The 22,511-nt window shown below is 32.2% G+C and overlaps 1 protein-coding gene across 1 annotated transcript; it reads left to right on the top strand.

Annotated features, from left to right (window-relative positions):
* optc (opticin) lies at nucleotides 1-22,133 on the top strand (the record flags this gene model as incomplete). Its single annotated transcript, XM_083892673.1, has 6 exons — nucleotides 1-198; nucleotides 413-569; nucleotides 692-850; nucleotides 953-1,155; nucleotides 1,239-1,334; nucleotides 21,966-22,133. 6 exons carry the CDS (start codon nucleotides 1-3, stop codon nucleotides 22,131-22,133), a joined length of 981 nt encoding a protein of 326 aa, XP_083748799.1.
* Between the last annotated feature and the right edge of the window lie 378 nt (nucleotides 22,134-22,511).

The following is a 22,511-nucleotide window of genomic DNA, read 5'->3' as shown; positions in this document are numbered from 1 at the left end:
ATGTGGTCTCGGATGGTGGCTTCTGTCTTCGTCCTGGTCTTCCTTAGCCCCTGCCCTGGCATTGAACCTTTTCCAGTTGAGCCAGATGATGATGTTTTTGACATGGAGAACTATGACCTGAATACTGAGATTGAATGGGAGAACATGGATGTCAACGTTTTTGGAGACGATTATGATTACGATTACCTGGATCAAGAGGTATGAGGAAGAAAGGGGATGGAAGTCACTCTCTAACTACTTAGAGAACAGAGAGATATCGATGGGATGGTGCTTCTCTGCCCATCCCTGTCCTGCCTCCATCTCACATGCTTCCACCCAAGATCCCTATTTATGCACTAAAATATTTGTATTAATCATATTAACAAATTAAATCTAATTAAAACGCTATATCACACTCTTCTCTGGTGTCCAGGATGGAAAGACTGAAATTGAAAATGTAGCACCAAACACCCCCTTACCAGCTACCCAGACCACAGCTCAACACTATGAGGAGGCAATGACACTGACTCCAGCACCAGTGTCCCTGGACTTTGAGGGACCAGGGCTCTTTGGCCCTGAGACTGGCCTGGGTAGGTCAAATAGTTAAATGCTATTACACAATGTATTCAATACTTATAATAATATATTGATAATGCACTGTGTTAACTGTGTGTTAACTGTGTGTTAAATGTTCCCCTCTCCCTGTGCGCAGGTATGCCTACCTGCATATTATGTATGTGCATTGGTGGGAGTGTGTACTGTGATGACATGGGCCTGGATCAGATCCCACCCCTGCCCAAAGACACAACCCATTTCTATGGCCGCTTCAACAAGCTCCGTCATGTCAAGAACACAGACTTTTTCAATCTTAGTGAGAAACCACTTTGCATATGCTCTGACTGACTGTTAATGTCGATAGTCATCGGTGTCATGGTTTTATTCTTTGTTTGTTTTGTTTTTGTGTTTCACATAGACAAGCTCCAGTCTATCGATCTAACTGGGAACCAGATCTCAGGTATGGATGAGGATGTGTTTCACTCTCTGACACAACTCCAGGAGTTATTGTTGGCCTACAACAACATGCAGGTCTTGCCTGAGCTGCCAGTCAACTTGAAGCGCTTAGATCTACGTAATAATAAACTGATAAGTCATGGGTTGCATTCTGAGGGTTTTAAGGTAAGTGTCTCTTCAAATATGATGAGAATACGAATGATGTTGCTACTAAAGCTGGTGGATGACAATTACTGTTTTCCATGCAGAATATGAGTCACCTGGAATTCCTCTATCTGTCCGGCAACAACCTGGATTATATTCCTACATCATTGCCACTGAGCCTGAAAGTGTTACACCTGCAGGTACAAACACATTCATGGCTCATCTATAATGTATCCGTATGGACAACCTGTCTCATGAAATATTGTGTTCCTGGACAACTTAATTGCATTCTAAAATCACATTATATCAGGAAAAACTTTTCTCCCAGTTTGTGTTTCATAAACAGTGACAGTGATTACTATAGGTAAGTAAGCAATATTGTTACTTTAAGGTGAAACAATGCAAGATTATATTTATTTCTAATGGAAAGGATGTTGCTGCAATGAAGAATCTGTAGACATGTAAATAAGTAACCTGATTTTGCTTCCGAAAACATTGTAAATTCAGGTTGACCTCAGTATGTCAATAGGTTGTCCATAATCTGACAGAAAGTTATACTTTGTATGCCCTTCAAAATTTGATAAATAAGTCATACATCGATATATCCTCCAAAATCGAACAAAAAAGTCACACTTCGTATGTATGTCCTTCAAAATTAGAAAAAAAGTCATACTTCCATGTCATCAAAAATCTGACAAAAAAGCCTTACTATAGCATGTCGTCTAAAATATGAATGAAAAGTCATACTAAAGCATGTCGTCCAAAATTTTGCCAAAAAGTCATACTATAGCATGTCGTCTAAAATTTTACCAAAAAGTCATACTATAGAATGTCGTCCAAAATTTGAATGAAACGTCATACTATAGCATGTCGTCCAAAATTTGACCAAAAAGTCATACATGTCATCCAAATTTTCACCAAAAAGTCATACTAAAGCATGTCATCCAACTTTTGAATGAAAAGTCATACTATAGCATGTCGTCCAAAATTTGACAAGAAAGACATACTATAGCATGTCATCAAATTTTTTATAAAAAAGTCATACTATAGTTTTTCGTCCAAAATGTGTATGAAAAGTCATACTAAAGCACGTCGTTTAAAATTTCACAAAAAAGGCCTTATTACTGGGCAGGGGTGGCTCAGATGGTAGAGCACCTGCCCCATATGCTGAGACTGTAGTCCTCTCTGCAGGTCACCCTGGTTCGAATCCTGCACTGAGCGGTCTTATCTGCGTGTCATTCCCCGTCTCTCTCCGCTATACTATCGAAAAAAGTCAAACTATAGCATGTTGTCCAAAAAGTCATACTACAGAATGTTGTCCAAAAGTCATACTATAGCATGTCGTCCCAAATGTGAATGAAAAGTCATATTATAGCATGTCGTCCAAAATGTGAATGAAAAGTCATACTATAGCATGTTGTACAAAATGTTGCCAAAAAGTCATACTATAGCATGTTGTCCAAAATTTGACAAAAAAGCCATAGTATAGCATGTCGTCCAAAATTTGAATGAAAAGTCATACTAAAGCATGTCGTCCAAAATTTGACCAAAAAGTCATACTATACCATGTCTTCAAAAATTGACAAAAAAGTCATACTATAGCATGTCGTCCAAAATTTGAATGAAAAGTCATACTAAAGCATGTCGTCCAATATTTTGGCAAAAAGTCATACTATAGCATGTCGTCCAAAATGTTTTCAAAAAGTCATACTATAGAATGTCGTCCAAATTTGACCAAAAAGTCATACTATAGCATGTCATCCAAAATTTGACCAAAAAGTCATACTATAGCATGTCGTCCAAAATTTGACCAAAAAGTCATACTATAGCATGTCGTCCAAAATTTGACCAAAAAGTCATACTATAGCATGTCGTCCAAATTTTCTCAAAAAGTCATACTATAGCATGTCTTCAAAAATTGACCAAAGTCATACTATAGCATGTCGTCCAAAATTTGAATGAAAAGTCATACTATATCATGTCGTACAACATTTTGCCAAAACTTCATACGATAGCATGTTGTCCAAAATGTGACCAAAAAGTCATACTATAGCATGTCGTCCAAAATTTTACAAAAAAGACATACTAAAGCATGTCGTCAAAAATTGACAAAAAAGTCATACGACAGCATGTTGTCCAAAATTTGAATGAAAAGTCATACTAAAGCATGTCGTCCAAAATTTTGCCAAAAAGTCATACTATAGCATGTCGTCCAAAATATGAATGAAAAGTCATACTATAGCATGTCGTCCAAAATTTGAATGAAAAGTCATACTCATGTCGTACAACATTTTGCCAAAAAGTCATACTATAGCATGTTGTCCAACAATGACAAAAAAGTCATACTATAGCATGTCGTCCAAAATTCGACAAAAAAGTCATACTATAGCATGTCGTCCAAAATATGAATGAAAAGTCATACTAAAGCATGTCGTCCAAAATTTTGCCAAAAAGTCATACTATAGCGTGTTGTCCAAAATTTGAATGAAGTCATACTAAAGCATGTCGTCCAAAATTTTGCCAAAAAGTCATACTATAGCGTGTTGTCCAAAATTTGAATGAAGTCATACTAAAGCATGTCGTCCAAAATTTTGCCAAAAAGTCATACTAGAGCGTGTCTTCCGAAATTTGACCAAAAAGTCATACTTTAGCATGTCATCCAAAATTTGACCAAAAAGTCATACTATAGCATGTCGTCCAAAATTTGACCAAAAAGTCATACTATAGCATGTCTTCCGAAATTTGACCAAAAAGTCATACTTTAGCATGTCGTATAAAATGTGACAAAAAAAGACATACTATAGCATGTCGTCAAAAATTTGACAAAAAAGACATACTATAGCATGTCTTCCAAAATTTGACAAGAAAGACATACTATAGCATGTCGTCCAAAAATAAATGAAAAGTCATACTATAGCATGTCGTCCAAAATTTGAATGAAAAGTCATACTATATCATGTCGTCCAACATTTTGCCAAAAAGACATACTATAGCATGTTGTCCAAAATTTGACCAAAAAGTCATAGAATAGCATGTCGTCCAAAATTTTACAAAAAAGACATGATATAGAATGTTGTCCAAAATTTGACAAAAAAGTCATACTATAGCATGTCATCCAAAATTTGAATGAAAAGTCATACTAAAGCATGTCATCAAAAATTTACAAAAAAGTCATACTATAGCATGTCGTACAAAATTTGACAAAAAAGTCATACTATAGCATGTCGTAAAAAATTTGAATGAAGTCATACTAAAGCATGTCGTCCAAAATTTTGCCAAAAAGTCATACTATAGCGTGTTGTCCAAAATTTGAATGAAGTCATACTAAAGCATGTCGTCCAAAATTTTGCCAAAAAGTCATACTAGAGCGTGTCTTCCGAAATTTGACCAAAAAGTCATACTTTAGCATGTCATCCAAAATTTGACCAAAAAGTCATACTATAGCATGTCGTCCAAAATTTGACCAAAAAGTCATACTATAGCATGTCTTCCGAAATTTGACCAAAAAGTCATACTTTAGCATGTCGTATAAAATGTGACAAAAAAAGACATACTATAGCATGTCGTCAAAAATTTGACAAAAAAGACATACTATAGCATGTCTTCCAAAATTTGACAAGAAAGACATACTATAGCATGTCGTCCAAAAATAAATGAAAAGTCATACTATAGCATGTCGTCCAAAATTTGAATGAAAAGTCATACTATATCATGTCGTCCAACATTTTGCCAAAAAGACATACTATAGCATGTTGTCCAAAATTTGACCAAAAAGTCATAGAATAGCATGTCGTCCAAAATTTTACAAAAAAGACATACTATAGAATGTTGTCCAAAATTTGACAAAAAAGTCATACTATAGCATGTCATCCAAAATTTGAATGAAAAGTCATACTAAAGCATGTCATCAAAAATTTACAAAAAAGTCATACTATAGCATGTCGTACAAAATTTGACAAAAAAGACATACTATAGCATGTCGTAAAAAATTTACAAAATAGTCATACTATAGCATGTCGTCCAAAATTTTGCCAAAAAGTCATACTATAGCATGTCGTCCAAAGTTTGACAAAAAAGTTATACCATAGCATGTCGTCCAAAATATGAATGAAAAGTCATACGAAAACATGTCGTCCAAAATTTGAATGAAAAGTCATACTATATCATGTCGTACAACATTTGGCCAAAACTTCATACTATAGCATTTTGTCCAAAATTTGACCAAAAAGTCATGCTATAGCATGTCGTCCAAAATTTTAGAAAAAAGACATACTATAGCATGTCGTCAAAAATGTACAAAAAAGTCATACTACAGCATGTTGTCCAAAATTTGAATGAAAAGTCATTCTAAAGCATGTCGTCCAAAATTTTGCCAAAAAGTCATACTATAGCATGTCGTCCAAAATTTGTCAAAAAAGTCATACAATAGCATGTCGTCCAAAATTTGAATGAAAAGTCATACTATATCATGTCGTCCAAAATTTTGCCAAAAAGTCATACTATAGCATGTCGTCCAAAATTTGACCAAAAAGTCATACTATAGCGTGTCTTCCGAAATTTGACCAAAAAGTCATACTATAGCATGTCGTAAAAAATTGACAAAATAGTCATACTATAGCATGTCCTCCAAAATATGAATGAAAAGTCATACTAAAGCATGTCATCCAAAATGTGACCAAAACGTCATACTATACTATGTCTTTGACCTCAATGTCATACTACACTATTTCGTCCAAAATCTGACCAATTTTAAAAAAAAAAACTTTTGGTCCAGAATTTGACAAAAACATCATACTATACTATGTCGTCCAAAATCGGAAAAAATTTTTGAAAGCTTTTTTTTTAAGCCAAAATGTGACCAAAACGTCATACAGTACTATGCCGTCAACCTCAATGTCATACTACACTATTTCGTCCAAAATCTGACCATTTTTTTGAAAAAGAACTTTTGCTCTAAAATTTGACAAAAACGTCATACTATACTACGTTGTCCAAAATCAGAGGAAAACGTTTCTATGTGGCTGTTATAGCTCAGTGGTAAAGTCTCAGACCATGATGTAGAGCGCTGGGGTTCGAATCCTAGTCAGGATGCTTATAAACAGTGCAAGAACCTAAATTCTCGAACTTCTCAGATGTGCAAGATACTATACTATGTTGTGGAATTTCTTTGAAAAATGAATTTTTGGTCCAAAATGTGACCAAAACGTCATACTATACTATGTCTTTGACCTCAATGTCATACTACACTATTTCGTCCAAAATCTGACCAATTTTTTGAAAAAAAACTTTTGGTCTAAAATTTTACAAAAACGTCATACTATACTATGTCGTCCAAAATCGGAATTTTTTTTTGAAAGCTTTTTTTTAAGCCAAAATGTGACCAAAACGTCATACAGTACTATGTCGTCAACCTCAATGTCATACTACACTATTTCGTCCAAAATCTGACCATTTTTTTGGAAAAAAACTTTTGGTCCAAAATTTGACAAAAACGTCATACTATACTATGTCGTCCAAAATCGGAAAAAAAAATTTAAATCTTTTTTTTTGCCCAAAATGTGACCAAAACGTCATACTATACTATGTCTTTGACCTCAATGTCATACTACACGACTTCGTCCAAAATCTGACCATTTTTTTTAAAAAAAACTTTTGATCCAAAATTTGACAAAAACGTCATACTATACTATGTCGTCCAAAATCGAAAAAAAAATGTAAATCTTTTTTTTTGCCCAAAATGTGACCAAACCATCATACAGTACTATGTCGTCCAAAAATCGAAAAAAAAATGTAAATCTTTTTTGCCCAAAATGTGACCAAAACGTCATACAGTACTATGTCGTCAACCTCAATGTCATACTACACTATTTCGTCCAAAATCTGACCATTTTTTTGAAAAAAAACTTTTGGTCCAAAATTTGACAAAGACGTTGTACTATACTATGTCGTCCAAAATCGAAAAAAAAATTAAATCTTTTTTTTTGCCCAAAATGTGACCAAAACGTCATACAGTACTATGTCTTTGACCTCAATGTCATACTACACTATTTGGTCCAAAATCTGACAAATTTTTTGAAAAAAAACTTTTGGTCCAAAATTTGACAAAAACGTCATACTATACTATGTCGTCCAAAATCGGAGAAAAACATTTTATCATACCATGTAGCTGTTATAGCTCAGTGGTAAAGTCTCAGACCATGATGTAGAGCGCTGGGGTTCGAATCCTAGTCCGGCCGCTTATATCCAGTGCAGAACCTAAATTCTCGAACTTCTCAGATGTGCAAGATACTATACTATGCTGTGGAATTTCTTTGAAAAATTAAATTTTGGTACAAAATGTGACCAAAACGTCATACTATACTATGTTGTTGACCTCAATGTCATACTACACTATTTCGTCCAAAATCTGACCAATTTTTTGAAAAAAAACTTTTGGTCCAAAATTTGACAAAAACGTCATACTATACTATGTCGTCCAAAATCGAAAAAAAATGTAAATCCTTTTTTTTGCCCAAAATGTGACCAAAATGTCATACAGTACTATGTCGTCAACCTCAATGTCATACTACACTATTTCGTCCAAGATCTGACCATTTTTAAAAAAAAAAAGTTTTGGTCCAAAATTTGACAAAAACATCATACTATACTATGTCGTCCAAAATCTGAGGAAAACATTTTGTCATACCATGTAGCTGTTATAGCTCAGTGGTAAAGTCTCAGACCATGATGTAGAGCGCTGGGGTTCGAATCCTAGTCAGGATACTTATATCAAGTGCAGAACCTAAATTCTCGAACTTCTCAGATGTGCAAGATACTATACTATGTTGTGGAATTTCTTTGAAAAAAGAATTTTTGGCACAAAATGTGACCAAAACGTCATACTATACTATGTTGTTGACCTCAATGTCATACTACACTATTTCGTCCAAAATCTGACCATTTTTTTGAAAAAAACTTTTGGTCCAAAATTTGACAAAAACGTCATACTATACTATGTCGTCCAAAAACTGAGGAAAACATTTTATCATACCACCTAGCTGTTATAGCTCAGTGGTAAAGTCTCAGACCATCATGTAGAGCGCTGGGGTTCGAATCCTTGTCAGGATGCTTATATCCAGTGCAGAACCTAAATTCTCGAACTTCTCAGATGTGCAAGATAATATACTATGTTGTGGAATTTCTTTGAAAAATGAATTTTTGGTCCAAAATGTGACCAATACGTCATACTATACTATGTCGTTGACCTCAATGTCATACTACACTATTTCGTCCAAAATCTGACCAATTTTTTGAAAAAAAACTTTTGGTCCATAATTTGACAAAAATGTCATATACTATGTCGTCCAAAATCAAAAAAAAAATGTAAATCTTTTTTTTTGCCCAAAATGTGACCAAACCGTCATACTATACTATGTCGTCAACCTCAATGTCATACTACACTATTTCGTCCAAAATCTGACCAATTTTTTAAAAAAAAACTTTTGGTCCAAAATTTGACAAAAACGTCATACTATACTATGTCGTCCAAAATCGAAAAAAAAATGTAAATCTTTTTTTTTGCCCAAAATGTGACCAAAACGTCATACAGTACTATGTCGTCAACCTCAATGTCATACTACACTATTTCGTCCAAAATCTGACCATTTTATTGAAAAAAAACTTTTGGTCCAAAATTTGACAAAAACATCATACTATACTATGTCGTCCAAAGTCGGAATTTTTTTTTGAAAGCTTTTTTTGTAAGCCAAAATGTGACCAAAACGTCATACAGTACTGTCGTCAACCTCAATGTCATACTACACTATTTCGTCCAAAATCTGACCATTTTTTTGAAAAAAAACTTTTGGTCCAAAATTTGACAAAAACATCATACTATACTATGTAGTACATCATACTATAATATGTCTCCAAAATGTGACCATTTTTGGAAAAAAAACCTTTGGTCCAAAATTTGACAAAAACGACACACTATGTTGTCCAAAATCTGAATTTTTTTTTGAAAATCGTTTTTTTGGTCCAAAACTTGACAAAAACGTCATACTATACTATGTAGTACATCATACTATAATATGTCTCCAAAATGTGACCATTTTTGGAAAAAAAACCTTTGGTCCAAAATTTGACAAAAACGACACACTATGTTGTCCAAAATCTGAATTTTTTTTTGAAAAACGTTTTTTTGGTCCAAAACTTGACAAAAACGTCATACTATACTATGTAGTACGTCATACTATACTATGTCTCCAAAATGTGACCATTTTTGGAAAAAAAACCTTTGGTCCAAAATTTGACAAAAACAACATACTATACTATGTCGTCCAAAATCAGAATTTTTTTTTGAAAAACTTTTTTTTTGGTCCAAAACTTGACAAAAACGTCATACTATACTATATAGTACGTCATATTATACTATGTCTCCAAAATGTGACCATTTTTGGAAAAAAAACCTTTGGTCCAAAATTTGACAAAACGACATACACTATGTCGTCCAAAATCTGATTTTTTTTTTGAAAAACGTTTTTTTGGTCCAAAACTTGACAAAAACGTCATACTATACTATGTAGTACGTCATACTATACGATGTCTCCAAAATGTGACCATTTTTGGAAAAAAAACCTTTGGTCCAAAATTTGGCAAAAACGACATACTATACTATGTCGTCCAAAATCTGATTTTTTTTTTGAAAATCGTTTTTTTGGTCCAAAACTTGACAAAAACGTCATACTATACTATGTAGTACGTCATACTATACTATGTCTCCAAAATGTGACCATTTTTGGAAAAAAAACCTTTGGTCCAAAATTTGACAAAAACGACAAAATCTGATTTTTTTTTGAAAAACGTTTTTTTGGTCCAAAACTTGACAAAAACGTCATACTATACTATGTAGTACGTCATACTATACTATGTCTCCAAAATGTGACCATTTTTGGAAAAAAAACCTTTGGTCCAAAATTTTGACAAAAACGACATACTATACTATGTCGTCCAAAATCGGATTTAAAAAAAAAAAAAAAAAAGTTTTTTTGGTCCAAAACTTGACAAAAACGTCATACTATACTATGTAGTACGTCATACTATACTATGTCTCCAAAATGTGACCATTTTTGGAAAAAAAACCTTTGGTCCAAAATTTGACAAAAACGACATACCATGTCGTCCAAAATCAGATTTTTTTTTTTAAAAACGTTTTTTTGGTCCAAAACTTGACAAAAACGTCATACTATACTATGTAGTACGTCATACTATACTATGTAGTACGTCATACTATACTATGTCTCCAAAATGTGACCATTATTGGAAAAAAAACCTTTGGTCCAAAATTTGACAAAAACGACATACTATACTATGTCGTCCAAAATCTGAAATTTTTTTGGAAAAACGTTTTTTTGGTCCAAAACTTGACAAAAACGTCATACTATACTATGTAGTACGTCATACTATACTATGTCTCCAAAATGTGACCATTTTTGGAAAAAAAACCTTTGGTCCAAAATTTGACAAAAAAGACATACTATACTATGTCGTCCAAAATCAGAATTTTTTTTTGAAAAACTTTTTTTTTGGTCCAAAACTTGACAAAAACGTCATACTATACTATATAGTACGTCATATTATACTATGTCTCCAAAATGTGACCATTTTTGGAAAAAAAACCTTTGGTCCAAAATTTGACAAAACGACATACACTATGTCGTCCAAAATCTGATTTTTTTTTTGAAAAACGTTTTTTTGGTCCAAAACTTGACAAAAACGTCATACTATACCAGGGGTCACCAACCTTTTTGAGATGAGAGCTACCTGAAGGCTAAAGAATAATATGGAGGGCTACCACATTAACATTTTTTTTTGTTTACCATTTAAATGATTAATATTATGCATTCAACTGCATACACATTCATTCCAGTGCTTACTCCTAACGATTACCAGTTTTTATAAACAACATCAAAGATATTTTACTGAGAGATCATACGGATACATGCACGTGAGGTGAAGTGAAGTGAGCCCGCGGGCACCGTATTGGCTGCCCGCGGGCTACCAGGTGCCCGCGGGCACCACGTTGGTGACCCCTGTACTATACTATGTAGTACGTCATACTATACTATGTCTCCAAAATGTGACCATTTTTGGAAAAAAAACCTTTGGTCCAAAATTTGGCAAAAACGACATACTATACTATGTCGTCCAAAATCTGATTTTTTTTTTGAAAATCGTTTTTTTGGTCCAAAACTTGACAAAAACGTCATACTATACTATGTAGTACGTCATACTATACTATGTCTCCAAAATGTGACCATTTTTGGAAAAAAAACCTTTGGTCCAAAATTTGACAAAAACGACATACTATACTATGTCGTCCAAAATCAGAATTTTTTTTTTAAAAACTTTTTTTTTGGTCCAAAACTTGACAAAAACGTCATACTATACTATGTAGTACGTCATACTATACTATGTAGTACGTCATACTATACTATGTCTCCAAAATGTGACCATTTTTGGAAAAAAAACCTTTGGTCCAAAATTTGACAAAAACGACAAAATCTGATTTTTTTTTGAAAAACGTTTTTTTGGTCCAAAACTTGACAAAAACGTCATACTATACTATGTAGTACGTCATACTATACTATGTCTCCAAAATGTGACCATTTTTGGAAAAAAAACCTTTGGTCCAAAATTTTGACAAAAACGACATACTATACTATGTCGTCCAAAATCGGATTTTTAAAAAAAAAAAAAAGTTTTTTTGGTCCAAAACTTGACAAAAACGTCATACTATACTATGTAGTACGTCATACTATACTATGTCTCCAAAATGTGACCATTTTTGGAAAAAAAACCTTTGGTCCAAAATTTGACAAAAACGACATGCTATACCATGTCGTCCAAAATCTTAATTTTTTTTTAAAAAACGTTTTTTTGGTCCAAAACTTTACAAAAACGTCATACTATACTATGTAGTACGTCATACTATACTATGTAGTACGTCATACTATACTATGTCTCCAAAATGTGACCATTATTGGAAAAAAAACCTTTGGTCCAAAATTTGACAAAAACGACATACTATACTATGTCGTCCAAAATCTGAAATTTTTTTGGAAAAACGTTTTTTTGGTCCAAAACTTGACAAAAACGTCATACTATACTATGTAGTACGTCATACTATACTATGTCTCCAAAATGTGACCATTTTTGGAAAAAAAACCTTTGGTCCAAAATTTGACAAAAAAGACATACTATACCATGGCGTCCAACATTAGAATTTTTTTTTGAAAAAGTTTTTTTGGTCCAAAACTTGACAAAAACGTCATACTATACTATGTAGTACGTCATACTATACTATGTCTCCAAAATGTGACCATTTTTGGAAAAAAAACCTTTGGTCCAAAATTTGACAAAAACGACATACTATACTATGTCGTCCAAAATCAGAATTTTTTTTTGAAAGTCGTTTTTTTGGTCCAAAACTTGACAAAAACGTCATACTATACTATGTAGTACGTCATACTATACTATGTCTCCAAAATGTGACCATTTTTGGAAAAAAAACCTTTGGTCCAAAATTTGACAAAAAAGACATACTATACCATGTCGTCCAACATTAGAATTTTTTTTTGAAAAAGTTTTTTTGGTCCAAAACTTGACAAAAACGTCATACTATACTATGTAGTACGTCATACTATACTATGTCTCCAAAATGTGACCATTTTTGGAAAAAAAACCTTTGGTCCAAAATTTGACAAAAACGACATGCTATACCATGTCGTCCAAAATCAGAATTTTTTTTTGAAAAAGTTTTTTTGGTCCAAAACTTGACAAAAACGTCATACTATACTATGTAGTACGTCATACTATACTATGTCTCCAAAATGTGACCATTTTTGAAAAAAAAACCTTTGGTCCAAAATTTGACAAAAACGACATACTATACTAAGTCGTCCAAAATCAGAATTTTTTTTTGAAAAACGTTTTTTTGGTCCAAAACTTGACAAAAACGTCATACTATACTATGTAGTACATCATACTATACTATGTCTCCAAAATGTGACAATTTTTGGAAAAAAAACCTTTGGTCCAAAATTTGACAAAAACGACATACTATACTATGTCGTCCAAAATCTGAAATTTTTTTTTGAAAAACGTTTTTTTGGTCTAAAACTTGACAAAAACGTCATACTATACTATGTAGTACGTAATACTATACTATGTCTCCAAAGTGTGACCATTTTTGGAAAAAAAACCTTTGGTCCAAAATTTGACAAAAACGACAAAATCTGATTTTTTTTTTGAAAAACGTTTTTTTGGTCCAAAACTTGACAAAAACGTCATACTATACTATGTAGTACGTCATACTATACTATGTCTCCAAAATGTGACCATTTTTGGAAAAAAAACGTTTTTTTGGTCTAAAACTTGACAAAAACGTCATACTATACTATGTAGTACGTAATACTATACTATGTCTCCAAAATGTGACCATTTTTGGAAAAAAAACCTTTGGTCCAAAATTTGACAAAAACGACAAAATCTGATTTTTTTTTTGAAAAACGTTTTTTTGGTCCAAAACTTGACAAAAACGTCAAACTATACTATGTAGTACGTCATACTATACTATGTCTCCAAAATGTGACCATTTTTGGAAAAAAAACGTTTTTTTGGTCTAAAACTTGACAAAAACGTCATACTATACTATGTAGTACGTAATACTATACTATGTCTCCAAAATGTGACCATTTTTGGAAAAAAAACCTTTGGTCCAAAATTTGACAAAAACGACAATATTATACTATGTCGTCCAAAATCTAATTTTTTTTTGAAAAACGTTTTTTTGGTCCAAAATTTGACAAAAACGACATACTATATACTATGTCGTCCAAAATCAGAATTTTTTTTTGAAAAACGTTTTTTTTGGTCCAAAACTTGACAAAAACGTCATACTATACTATGTAGTACGTCATACTATACTATGTCTCCAAAATGTGACCATTTTTGGAAAAAAAACCTTTGGTCCAAAATTTGACAAAAACGACATACTATACCATGTCGTCCAAAATCGATTTCTTTTTTTGAAAATCGTTTTTTTGGTCCAAAACTTGACAAAAACGTCATACTATACTATGTAGTACGTCATACTATACTATGTCTCCAAAATGTGACCATTTTTGGAAAAAAAACCTTTGGTCCAAAATTTGACAAAAACGACTTACTATACCATGTCGTCCAACATTAGAATTTTTTTTTGAAAAAGTTTTTTTGGTCCAAAACTTGACAAAAACGTCATACTATACTATGTAGTACGTCATACTATACTATGTCTCCAAAATGTGACCATTTTTGGAAAAAAAACCTTTGGTCCAAAATTTGACAAAAACGACATACTATACTATGTCGTCCAAAATCAGAATTTTTTTTTGAAAATCGTTTTTTTGGTCCAAAACTTGACAAAAACGTCATACTATACTATGTAGTACGTCATACTATACTATGTCTCCAAAATGTGACCATTTTTGGAAAAAAAACCTTTGGTCCAAAATTTGACAAAAACGACATACTATACTATGTCGTCCAAAATCAGAATTTTTTTTTGAAAATCGCTTTTTTGGTCCAAAACTTGACAAAAACGTCATACTATACTATGTAGTACGTCATACTATACTATGTCTCCAAAATGTGACCATTTTTGGAAAAAAAACCTTTGGTCCAAAATTTGACAAAAACGACATGCTATACCATGTCGTCCAAAATCAGAATTTTTTTTTGAAAAAGTTTTTTTGGTCCAAAACTTGACAAAAACGTCATACTATACTATGTAGTACGTCATACTATACTATGTCTCCAAAATGTGACCATTTTTGAAAAAAAAACCTTTGGTCCAAAATTTGACAAAAACGACATACTATACTATGTCGTCCAAAATCAGAATTTTTTTTTGAAAAACGTTTTTTTGGTCCAAAACTTGACAAAAACGTCATACTATACTATGTAGTACGTAATACTATACTATGTCTCCAAAATGTGACCATTTTTGGAAAAAAAACCTTTGGTCCAAAATTTGACAAAAACGACATACTATACTATGTCGTCCAAAATCTGAATTTTTTTTTGAAAACGTTTTTTTGGTCCAAAATTTGACAAAAACGACATACTATATACTATGTCGTCCAAAATCAGAATTTTTTTTTGAAAAACTTTTTTTTGGTCCAAAACTTGACAAAAACGTCATACTATACTATGTAGTACATCATACTATACTATGTCTCCAAAATGTGACCATTTTTGGAAAAAAAACCTTTGGTCCAAAATTTGACAAAAACGACATACTATACTATGTCGTCCAAAATCTGAAATTTTTTTTGAAAAACGTTTTTTTGGTCCAAAACTTGACAAAAACGTCATACTATACTATGTAGTACGTCATACTATACTATGTCTCCAAAGTGTGACCATTTTTGGAAAAAAAACCTTTGGTCCAAAATTTGACAAAAACGACAAAATCTGATTTTTTTTTGAAAAACGTTTTTTTGGTCCAAAACTTGAAAAAAACGTCATACTATACTATGTAGTACGTCATACTATACTATGTCTCCAAAATGTGACCATTTTTGGAAAAAAAACCTTTGGTCCAAAATTTGACAAAAACGACATACCATGTCGTCCAAAATCAGAATTTTTTTTTAAAAACTTTTTTTGGTCCAAAACTTGACAAAAACGTCATACTATACTATGTCGTCCAAAATCTGATTTTTTTTTCGAAAAACGTTTTTTTGGTCCAAAACTTGACAAAAACGTCATACTATACTATGTAGTACGTCATACTATACTATGTCTCCAAAATGTGACCATTTTTGGAAAAAAAACATTTGGTCCAAAATTTGACAAAAACGACATACTATACTATGTCGTCCAAAATCTGAAATTTTTTTTGAAAAACGTTTTTTTGGTCCAAAACTTGACAAAAACGTCAAACTATACTATGTAGTACGTCATACTATACTATGTCTCCAAAATGTGACCATTTTTGGAAAAAAAACCTTTGGTCCAAAATTTGACAAAAACGACATACTATACTATGTCGTCCAAAATCAGAATTTTTTTTTGAAAAACGTTTTTTTGGTCCAAAACTTGACAAAAACGTCATACTATACTATGTAGTACGTCATACTATACTATGTCTCCAAAATGTGACAATTTTTGGAAAAAAAACATTTGGTCCAAAATTTGACAAAAACGACACGCTATACTATGTCGTCCAAAATCTTAATTTTTTTTAAAAAAACGTTTTTTTGGTCCAAAACTTGACAAAAACGTCATACTATACTATGTAGTACGTCATACTATACTATGTCTCCAAAATGTGACCATTTTTGGAAAAAAAACCTTTGGTCCAAAATTTGACAAAAACGACATATCATGTCGTCCAAAATCAGAATTTTTTTTTGAAAAACGTTTTTTTGGTCCAAAACTTGACAAAAACGTCATACTATACTATGTAGTACGTCATACTATACTATGTCTCCAAAATGTGACCATTTTTGGAAAAAAAACCTTTGGTCCAAAATTTTACAAAAACGTCATGCTATACTATGTAGTACGTCATACTATACTATGTCTCCAAAATGTGACCATTTTTGGAAAAAAAACCTTTGGTCCAAAATTTGACAAAAACGACATACGATGTCGTCCAAAATCAGATTTTTTTTTTGAAAAACGTTTTTTTGGTCCAAAACTTGACAAAAACGTCATACTATACTATGTAGTACGTCATACTATACTATGTCTCCAAAATGTGACCATTTTTGGAAAAAAAACCTTTGGTCCAAAACTTGACAAAAACGTCATACTATACTATGTAGTACGTCATACTATACTATGTCTCCAAAATGTGACCATTTTTGGAAAAAAAACCTTTGGTCCAAAATTTGACAAAAACGACTTACTATACTATGTCGTCCAAAATCAGAATTTTTTTTTAAAAACGTTTTTTTTGGTCCAAAACTTGACACAAACGTCATACTATACTATGTAGTACGTCATACTATACTATGTCTCCAAAATGTGACAATTTTTGGAAAAAAAACCTTTGGTCCAAAATTTGACAAAAACGACATACTATACTATGTCGTCCAAAATCTGAAATTTTTTTTGAAAAACGTTTTTTTGGTCCAAAACTTGACAAAAACGTCATACTATACTATGTAGTACGTCAAACTATACAATGTCATCAACCTCAATGTCATACTACACTATTTCGTCCAAAATCTGACCAATTTTTAAAAAAAAAACTTTTGGTCCAAAATTTGACAAAAACATCATACTATACTATGTCGTCCAAAAATCGAAAAAAAATGTAAATCTTTTTTTTTGCCCAAAATGTGACCAAAACGTCATACAGTACTATGTCTTCGACCTCAATGTCATACTACACTATTTCATCCAAAATCTGACCAATTTTTTGAAAAAAAACTTTTGGTCCAAAATTTGACAAAAACATCACACTATACTATGTCGTCCAAAATGGGAATATTTTTTTGAAAGCTTTTTTTTAAGCCAAAATGTGACCAAAACGTCATACAGTACTATGTCGTTAACCTCAATGTCATACTACACTATTTCGTCCAAAATCTGACCATTTTTTTGAAAAAAAACTTTTGGTCCAAAATTTGACAAAAACGACATACTATAGCATGTCGTCAAAAATTTGACAAAAAAGACATACTATAGCATGTTGTCCAAAATGTGAATGAAAAGTCATATTATAGCATGTCTTCCAAAATTTGAATGAAAAGTCATATTATAGCATGTCTTCCAAAATTTGAATGAAAAGTCATACTATAGCATGTCGTCCAAAATTTGATCATAAAGTCATACTATAGTATGTCGTCAAATATTTGACAAAAAAGTCATATTATAGCATGTCTTCCAAAATTTGAATGAAAAGTCATACTATAGCATGTCGTCCAAAATTTGATCATGAAGTCATACTAAAGCATTTCGTCAAATATTTGACAAAAAAGTCATACTATAGCATGTCGTCAAAAATTTGACAAAAAAGTCATACTATAGCATGTCGTCAAAAATTTGACAAAAAAGACATACTATAGCATGTTGTCCAAAATGTGAATGAAAAGTCATATTATAGCATGTCTTCCAAAATTTGAATGAAAAGTCATACTATAGCATGTCGTCCAAAATTTGATCATAAAGTCATACTATAGTATGTCGTCCAAAATTTGATCATGAAGTCATACTATAGCATGTCGTCCAAAATTTGATCATAAAGTCATACTATAGCATGTCGTCCAAAATTTCTCAAAAAAAGTCATACTATAGCATGTCGTCTAAAATTTGACCAAAAAGTCATACTATAGCATGTCGTCTAAAATTTGACCAAAAAGTCATACTATAGCATGTCGTCCAAAATGTGACATAAAGTCATACTAAAGCATTTCGTCAAATCTTTGACAAAAAAGTCATACTATAGCATGTCGTCAAAAATTTGACAAAAAAGTCATACTATAGCATGTTGGCCAAAATTTGAATGAAACGTAATACTATATATAGCATCTCGTCAAAATTTTCACAAAAAAGTCATACTAAAGCATGTAGTCCAAATTTTCACAAAAAAGTCATACTATATCATGTCGTCCAAAATTTGAATGAAAAGTCATACTATAGCCTGTCGTCAAAAAAGTCATACTATAGCATGTCGTCCAAAATTTGAATGAAAAGTCATACTATAGCCTGTCGTCAAAAAAGTCATACTATAGCATGTAGTCCAAAATTTGACAAAAAAGACATACTATAGCATGTTGTCCAAAATGTGAATGAAAAGTCATACTATAGCATGTCGTCCAAATTTTCACAAAAAAGTCATACTATAGCATGTCGTCCAAAATTTGACAAAAAAGTCATACTATAGCATGTCGTCCAAAATTTCTCAAAAAAAGTCATACTATAGCATGTCGTCTAAAATTTGACCAAAAAGTCATACTATAGCATGTCGTCTAAAATTTGACCAAAAAGTCATACTATAGCATGTCGTCCAAAATTTGACAAAAAGTCATACTAAAGCATTTCGTCAAATATTTGACAAAAAAGTCATACTATAGCATGTCGTCAAAAATTTGACAAAAAAGTAATACTATAGCATGTCGTCAAAACATTGACAAAAAAGACATACTATAGCATGTTGTCCAAAATGTGAATGAAAAGTCATACTATAGCATGTCTTCCAAAATTTGAATGAAAAGTCATACTATAGCATGTCGTCCAAAATTTGAATGAAAAGTCATACTATAGCATGTCGTCCAAAATTTGATCATAAAGTCATACTATAGTATGTCGTCCAAAATTTGATCATAAAGTCATACTATAGCATGTCGTCCAAAATTTGATCATAAAGTCATACTATAGCATGTCGTCCAAAATTTCTCAAAAAAAGTCATACTATAGCATGTCGTCTAAAATTTGACCAAAAAGTCATACTATAGCATGTCGTCTAAAATTTGACCAAAAAGTCATACTATAGCATGTCGTCCAAAATTTGACAAAAAGTCATACTAAAGCATTTCGTCAAATCTTTGACAAAAAAGTCATACTATAGCATGTCGTCAAAAATTTGACAAAAAAGTCATACTATAGCATGTTGGCCAAAATTTGAATGAAACGTAATACTATATGTAGCATGTCGTCAAAATATTCACAAAAAAGTCATACTATAGCATGTCGTCCAAAATTTTACAAAAAAGTCATACTATAGCATGTTGGCCCAAATGTGAATGAAAAGTCATACTTTAGCATGTCGACTTAAATTTGACCAAAAAGTCATACTAAAGCATGTAGTCCAAATTTTCACAAAAAAGTCATACTATATCATGTCGTCCAAAATTTGAATGAAAAGTCATACTATAGCCTGTCGTCAAAAAAGTCATACTATAGCATGTCGTCCAAAATTTGAATGAAAAGTCATACTATAGCCTGTCGTCAAAAAAGTCATACTATAGCATGTAGTCCAAAATTTGACAAAAAAGACATACTATAGCATGTTGTCCAAAATGTGAATGAAAAGTCATACTAAAGCATGTAGTCCAAATTTTCACAAAAAAGTCATACTATATCATGTCGTCCAAAATTTGAATGAAAAGTCATACTATAGCCTGTCATCAAAAAAGTCATACTATAGCATGTCGTCCAAAATTTGAATGAAAAGTCATACTATAGCCTGTCGTCAAAAAAGTCATACTATAGCATGTAGTCCAAAATTTGACAAAAAAGACATACTATAGCATGTTGTCCAAATTTTCACAAAAAAGTCATACTATAGCATGTCGTCCAAAATTTGAATGAAAAGTCATACTATAGCCTGTCGTCAAAAAAGTCATACTATAGCATGTCGTCCAAAATTTGTCAAAAAAGACATACTATAGCATGTTGTCCAAAATGTGAATGAAAAGTCATACTATAGCATGTCGTCCAAATTTTCACAAAAAAGTCATACTATAGCATGTCGTCCAAATTTTCACAAAAAAGTCATACTATAGCATGTCGTCCAAATTTTCACAAAAAAGTCATACTATATCATGTCGTCCAAAATTTGAATGAAAAGTCATACTATAGCATGTCGTCAAAAAAGTCATACTATAGCATGTCGTCCAAAATTTGACAAAAAAGACATACTATAGCATGTTGTCCAAAATGTGAATGAAAAGTCATACTTTAGCATGTCGTCCAAATTTTCACAAAAAAGTCATACTATAGCATGTCGTCCAAAATTTGACAAAAAAGACATACTATAGCATGTTGTCCAAAATGCGAATGAAAAGTCATACTATAGCATGTCGTCCAAATTTTCACAAAAAAGTCATACTATAGCATGTCGTCCAAATTTTCACAAAAAAGTCATACTATAGCATGTCGTCCAAATTTTCACAAAAAAGTCATACTAAAGCATGTTGTCCAAAATGTGAATAAAAAGTCATACTATAGCATGTCTTCCAAAATTTGAATGAAAAGTCATACTATAGCATGTCGTCCAAAATTTGATCATAAAGTCATACTATAGCATGTCGTCCAAAATTTCTCAAAAAAAGTCATACTATAGCATGTCGTCCAAAACTTGACCAAAGTCATACTATAGCATGTTGTCAAAAATTTGACAAAAAAGACATACTATAGCATGTCGTCAAAAATTTTATCATAAAGTCATACTATAGCATGTCGTCCAAAATTTCTCAAAAAAAATCATACTATAGCATGTCGTCCAAAATTTGACAAAAAAGACATACTATAGCATGTCGTCAAAAAATTTACAAAAAAGTCATACTATAGCATGTTGTCCCAAATGTGAATGAAAAGTCACACTATAGCATGTCGTCCAAAATGTGAATGAAAAGTCATATTATAGCATGTCATCCAAATTTTCACAAAAAAGTCATACTATAGCATGTCGTCTAAAATTTGACCAAAAAGTCATACTAAAGCAAGTTGTCCAAATTTTCACAAAGAAGTCATACTAAAGCATGTCGTCCAAATTTTCACAAAAAAGTCATATATAAACATGTCGTCCAAATTTTCACAAAAAAGTCATACTGTAGCATGTTGTCCAAAATTCGACCAAAAAGTCATACATTTGTATGACGTCCAAAATTTGACAGGAAAAAGTCATAGATTATTATTTGACAAAAAGTCATAGGTTGGTATGTCTTCCATAATTTGACAAAAAGTCATAGGTTGGTATGACTTTTTAAATTTGACAAAAAGTAATATGTTCCAAGGGCACAACTTTTAATTCAGTAAAATGAAACATTGACGGTAACCTTCTTAATTTTTAGGACAACAACATCCAGTCTCTGCAAGAGGACACTTTCTGTAACAAACATGATCACAACTTTATCCGCCGAAACCTGGAGGACATCCGTCTGGATGGCAACCCCCTGAACATCAATCTGTTTGCCCAGGCGTATGTCTGTCTTCCACGCCTGCCTGTCGGTAATCACTGACAGCTTCCAGAGACCAAAACGTGCCGTTTTTATGGAAATGTATTTTCTGTTGTGTGTGTGAGATAATAATGTTAATGTGGGCAGAATTACATGGAAAACACCAAGAGACATTACATTACATGTAATATTTTTATCCAAAGCAACTTACAAGAGAATTGAGTACAAACTGTCGGGGGGTGGAGTTGAACTTGTGACCATGATGTGTCTTGCACAGGAGGTACGGGTCTTAACCACTGAGCTTAACCACTGAGCTACCCCCACTCCCAGACATGGATTTAAAAGGAATTAATTGATTTTCTGGGTTTCTACAGTTGTATATGAACAACAGAAGTTGTATATGGCCAATTTATTGGCAATCAGATGGCTATTTCCATATCC

Source organism: Microchirus variegatus (genome assembly GCF_963457635.1).
Source record: "Microchirus variegatus genome assembly, chromosome: 7".
Taxonomy (NCBI): domain Eukaryota; kingdom Metazoa; phylum Chordata; class Actinopteri; order Pleuronectiformes; family Soleidae; genus Microchirus; species Microchirus variegatus.
This window is presented reverse-complemented; position numbering and strand designations above follow the sequence as displayed.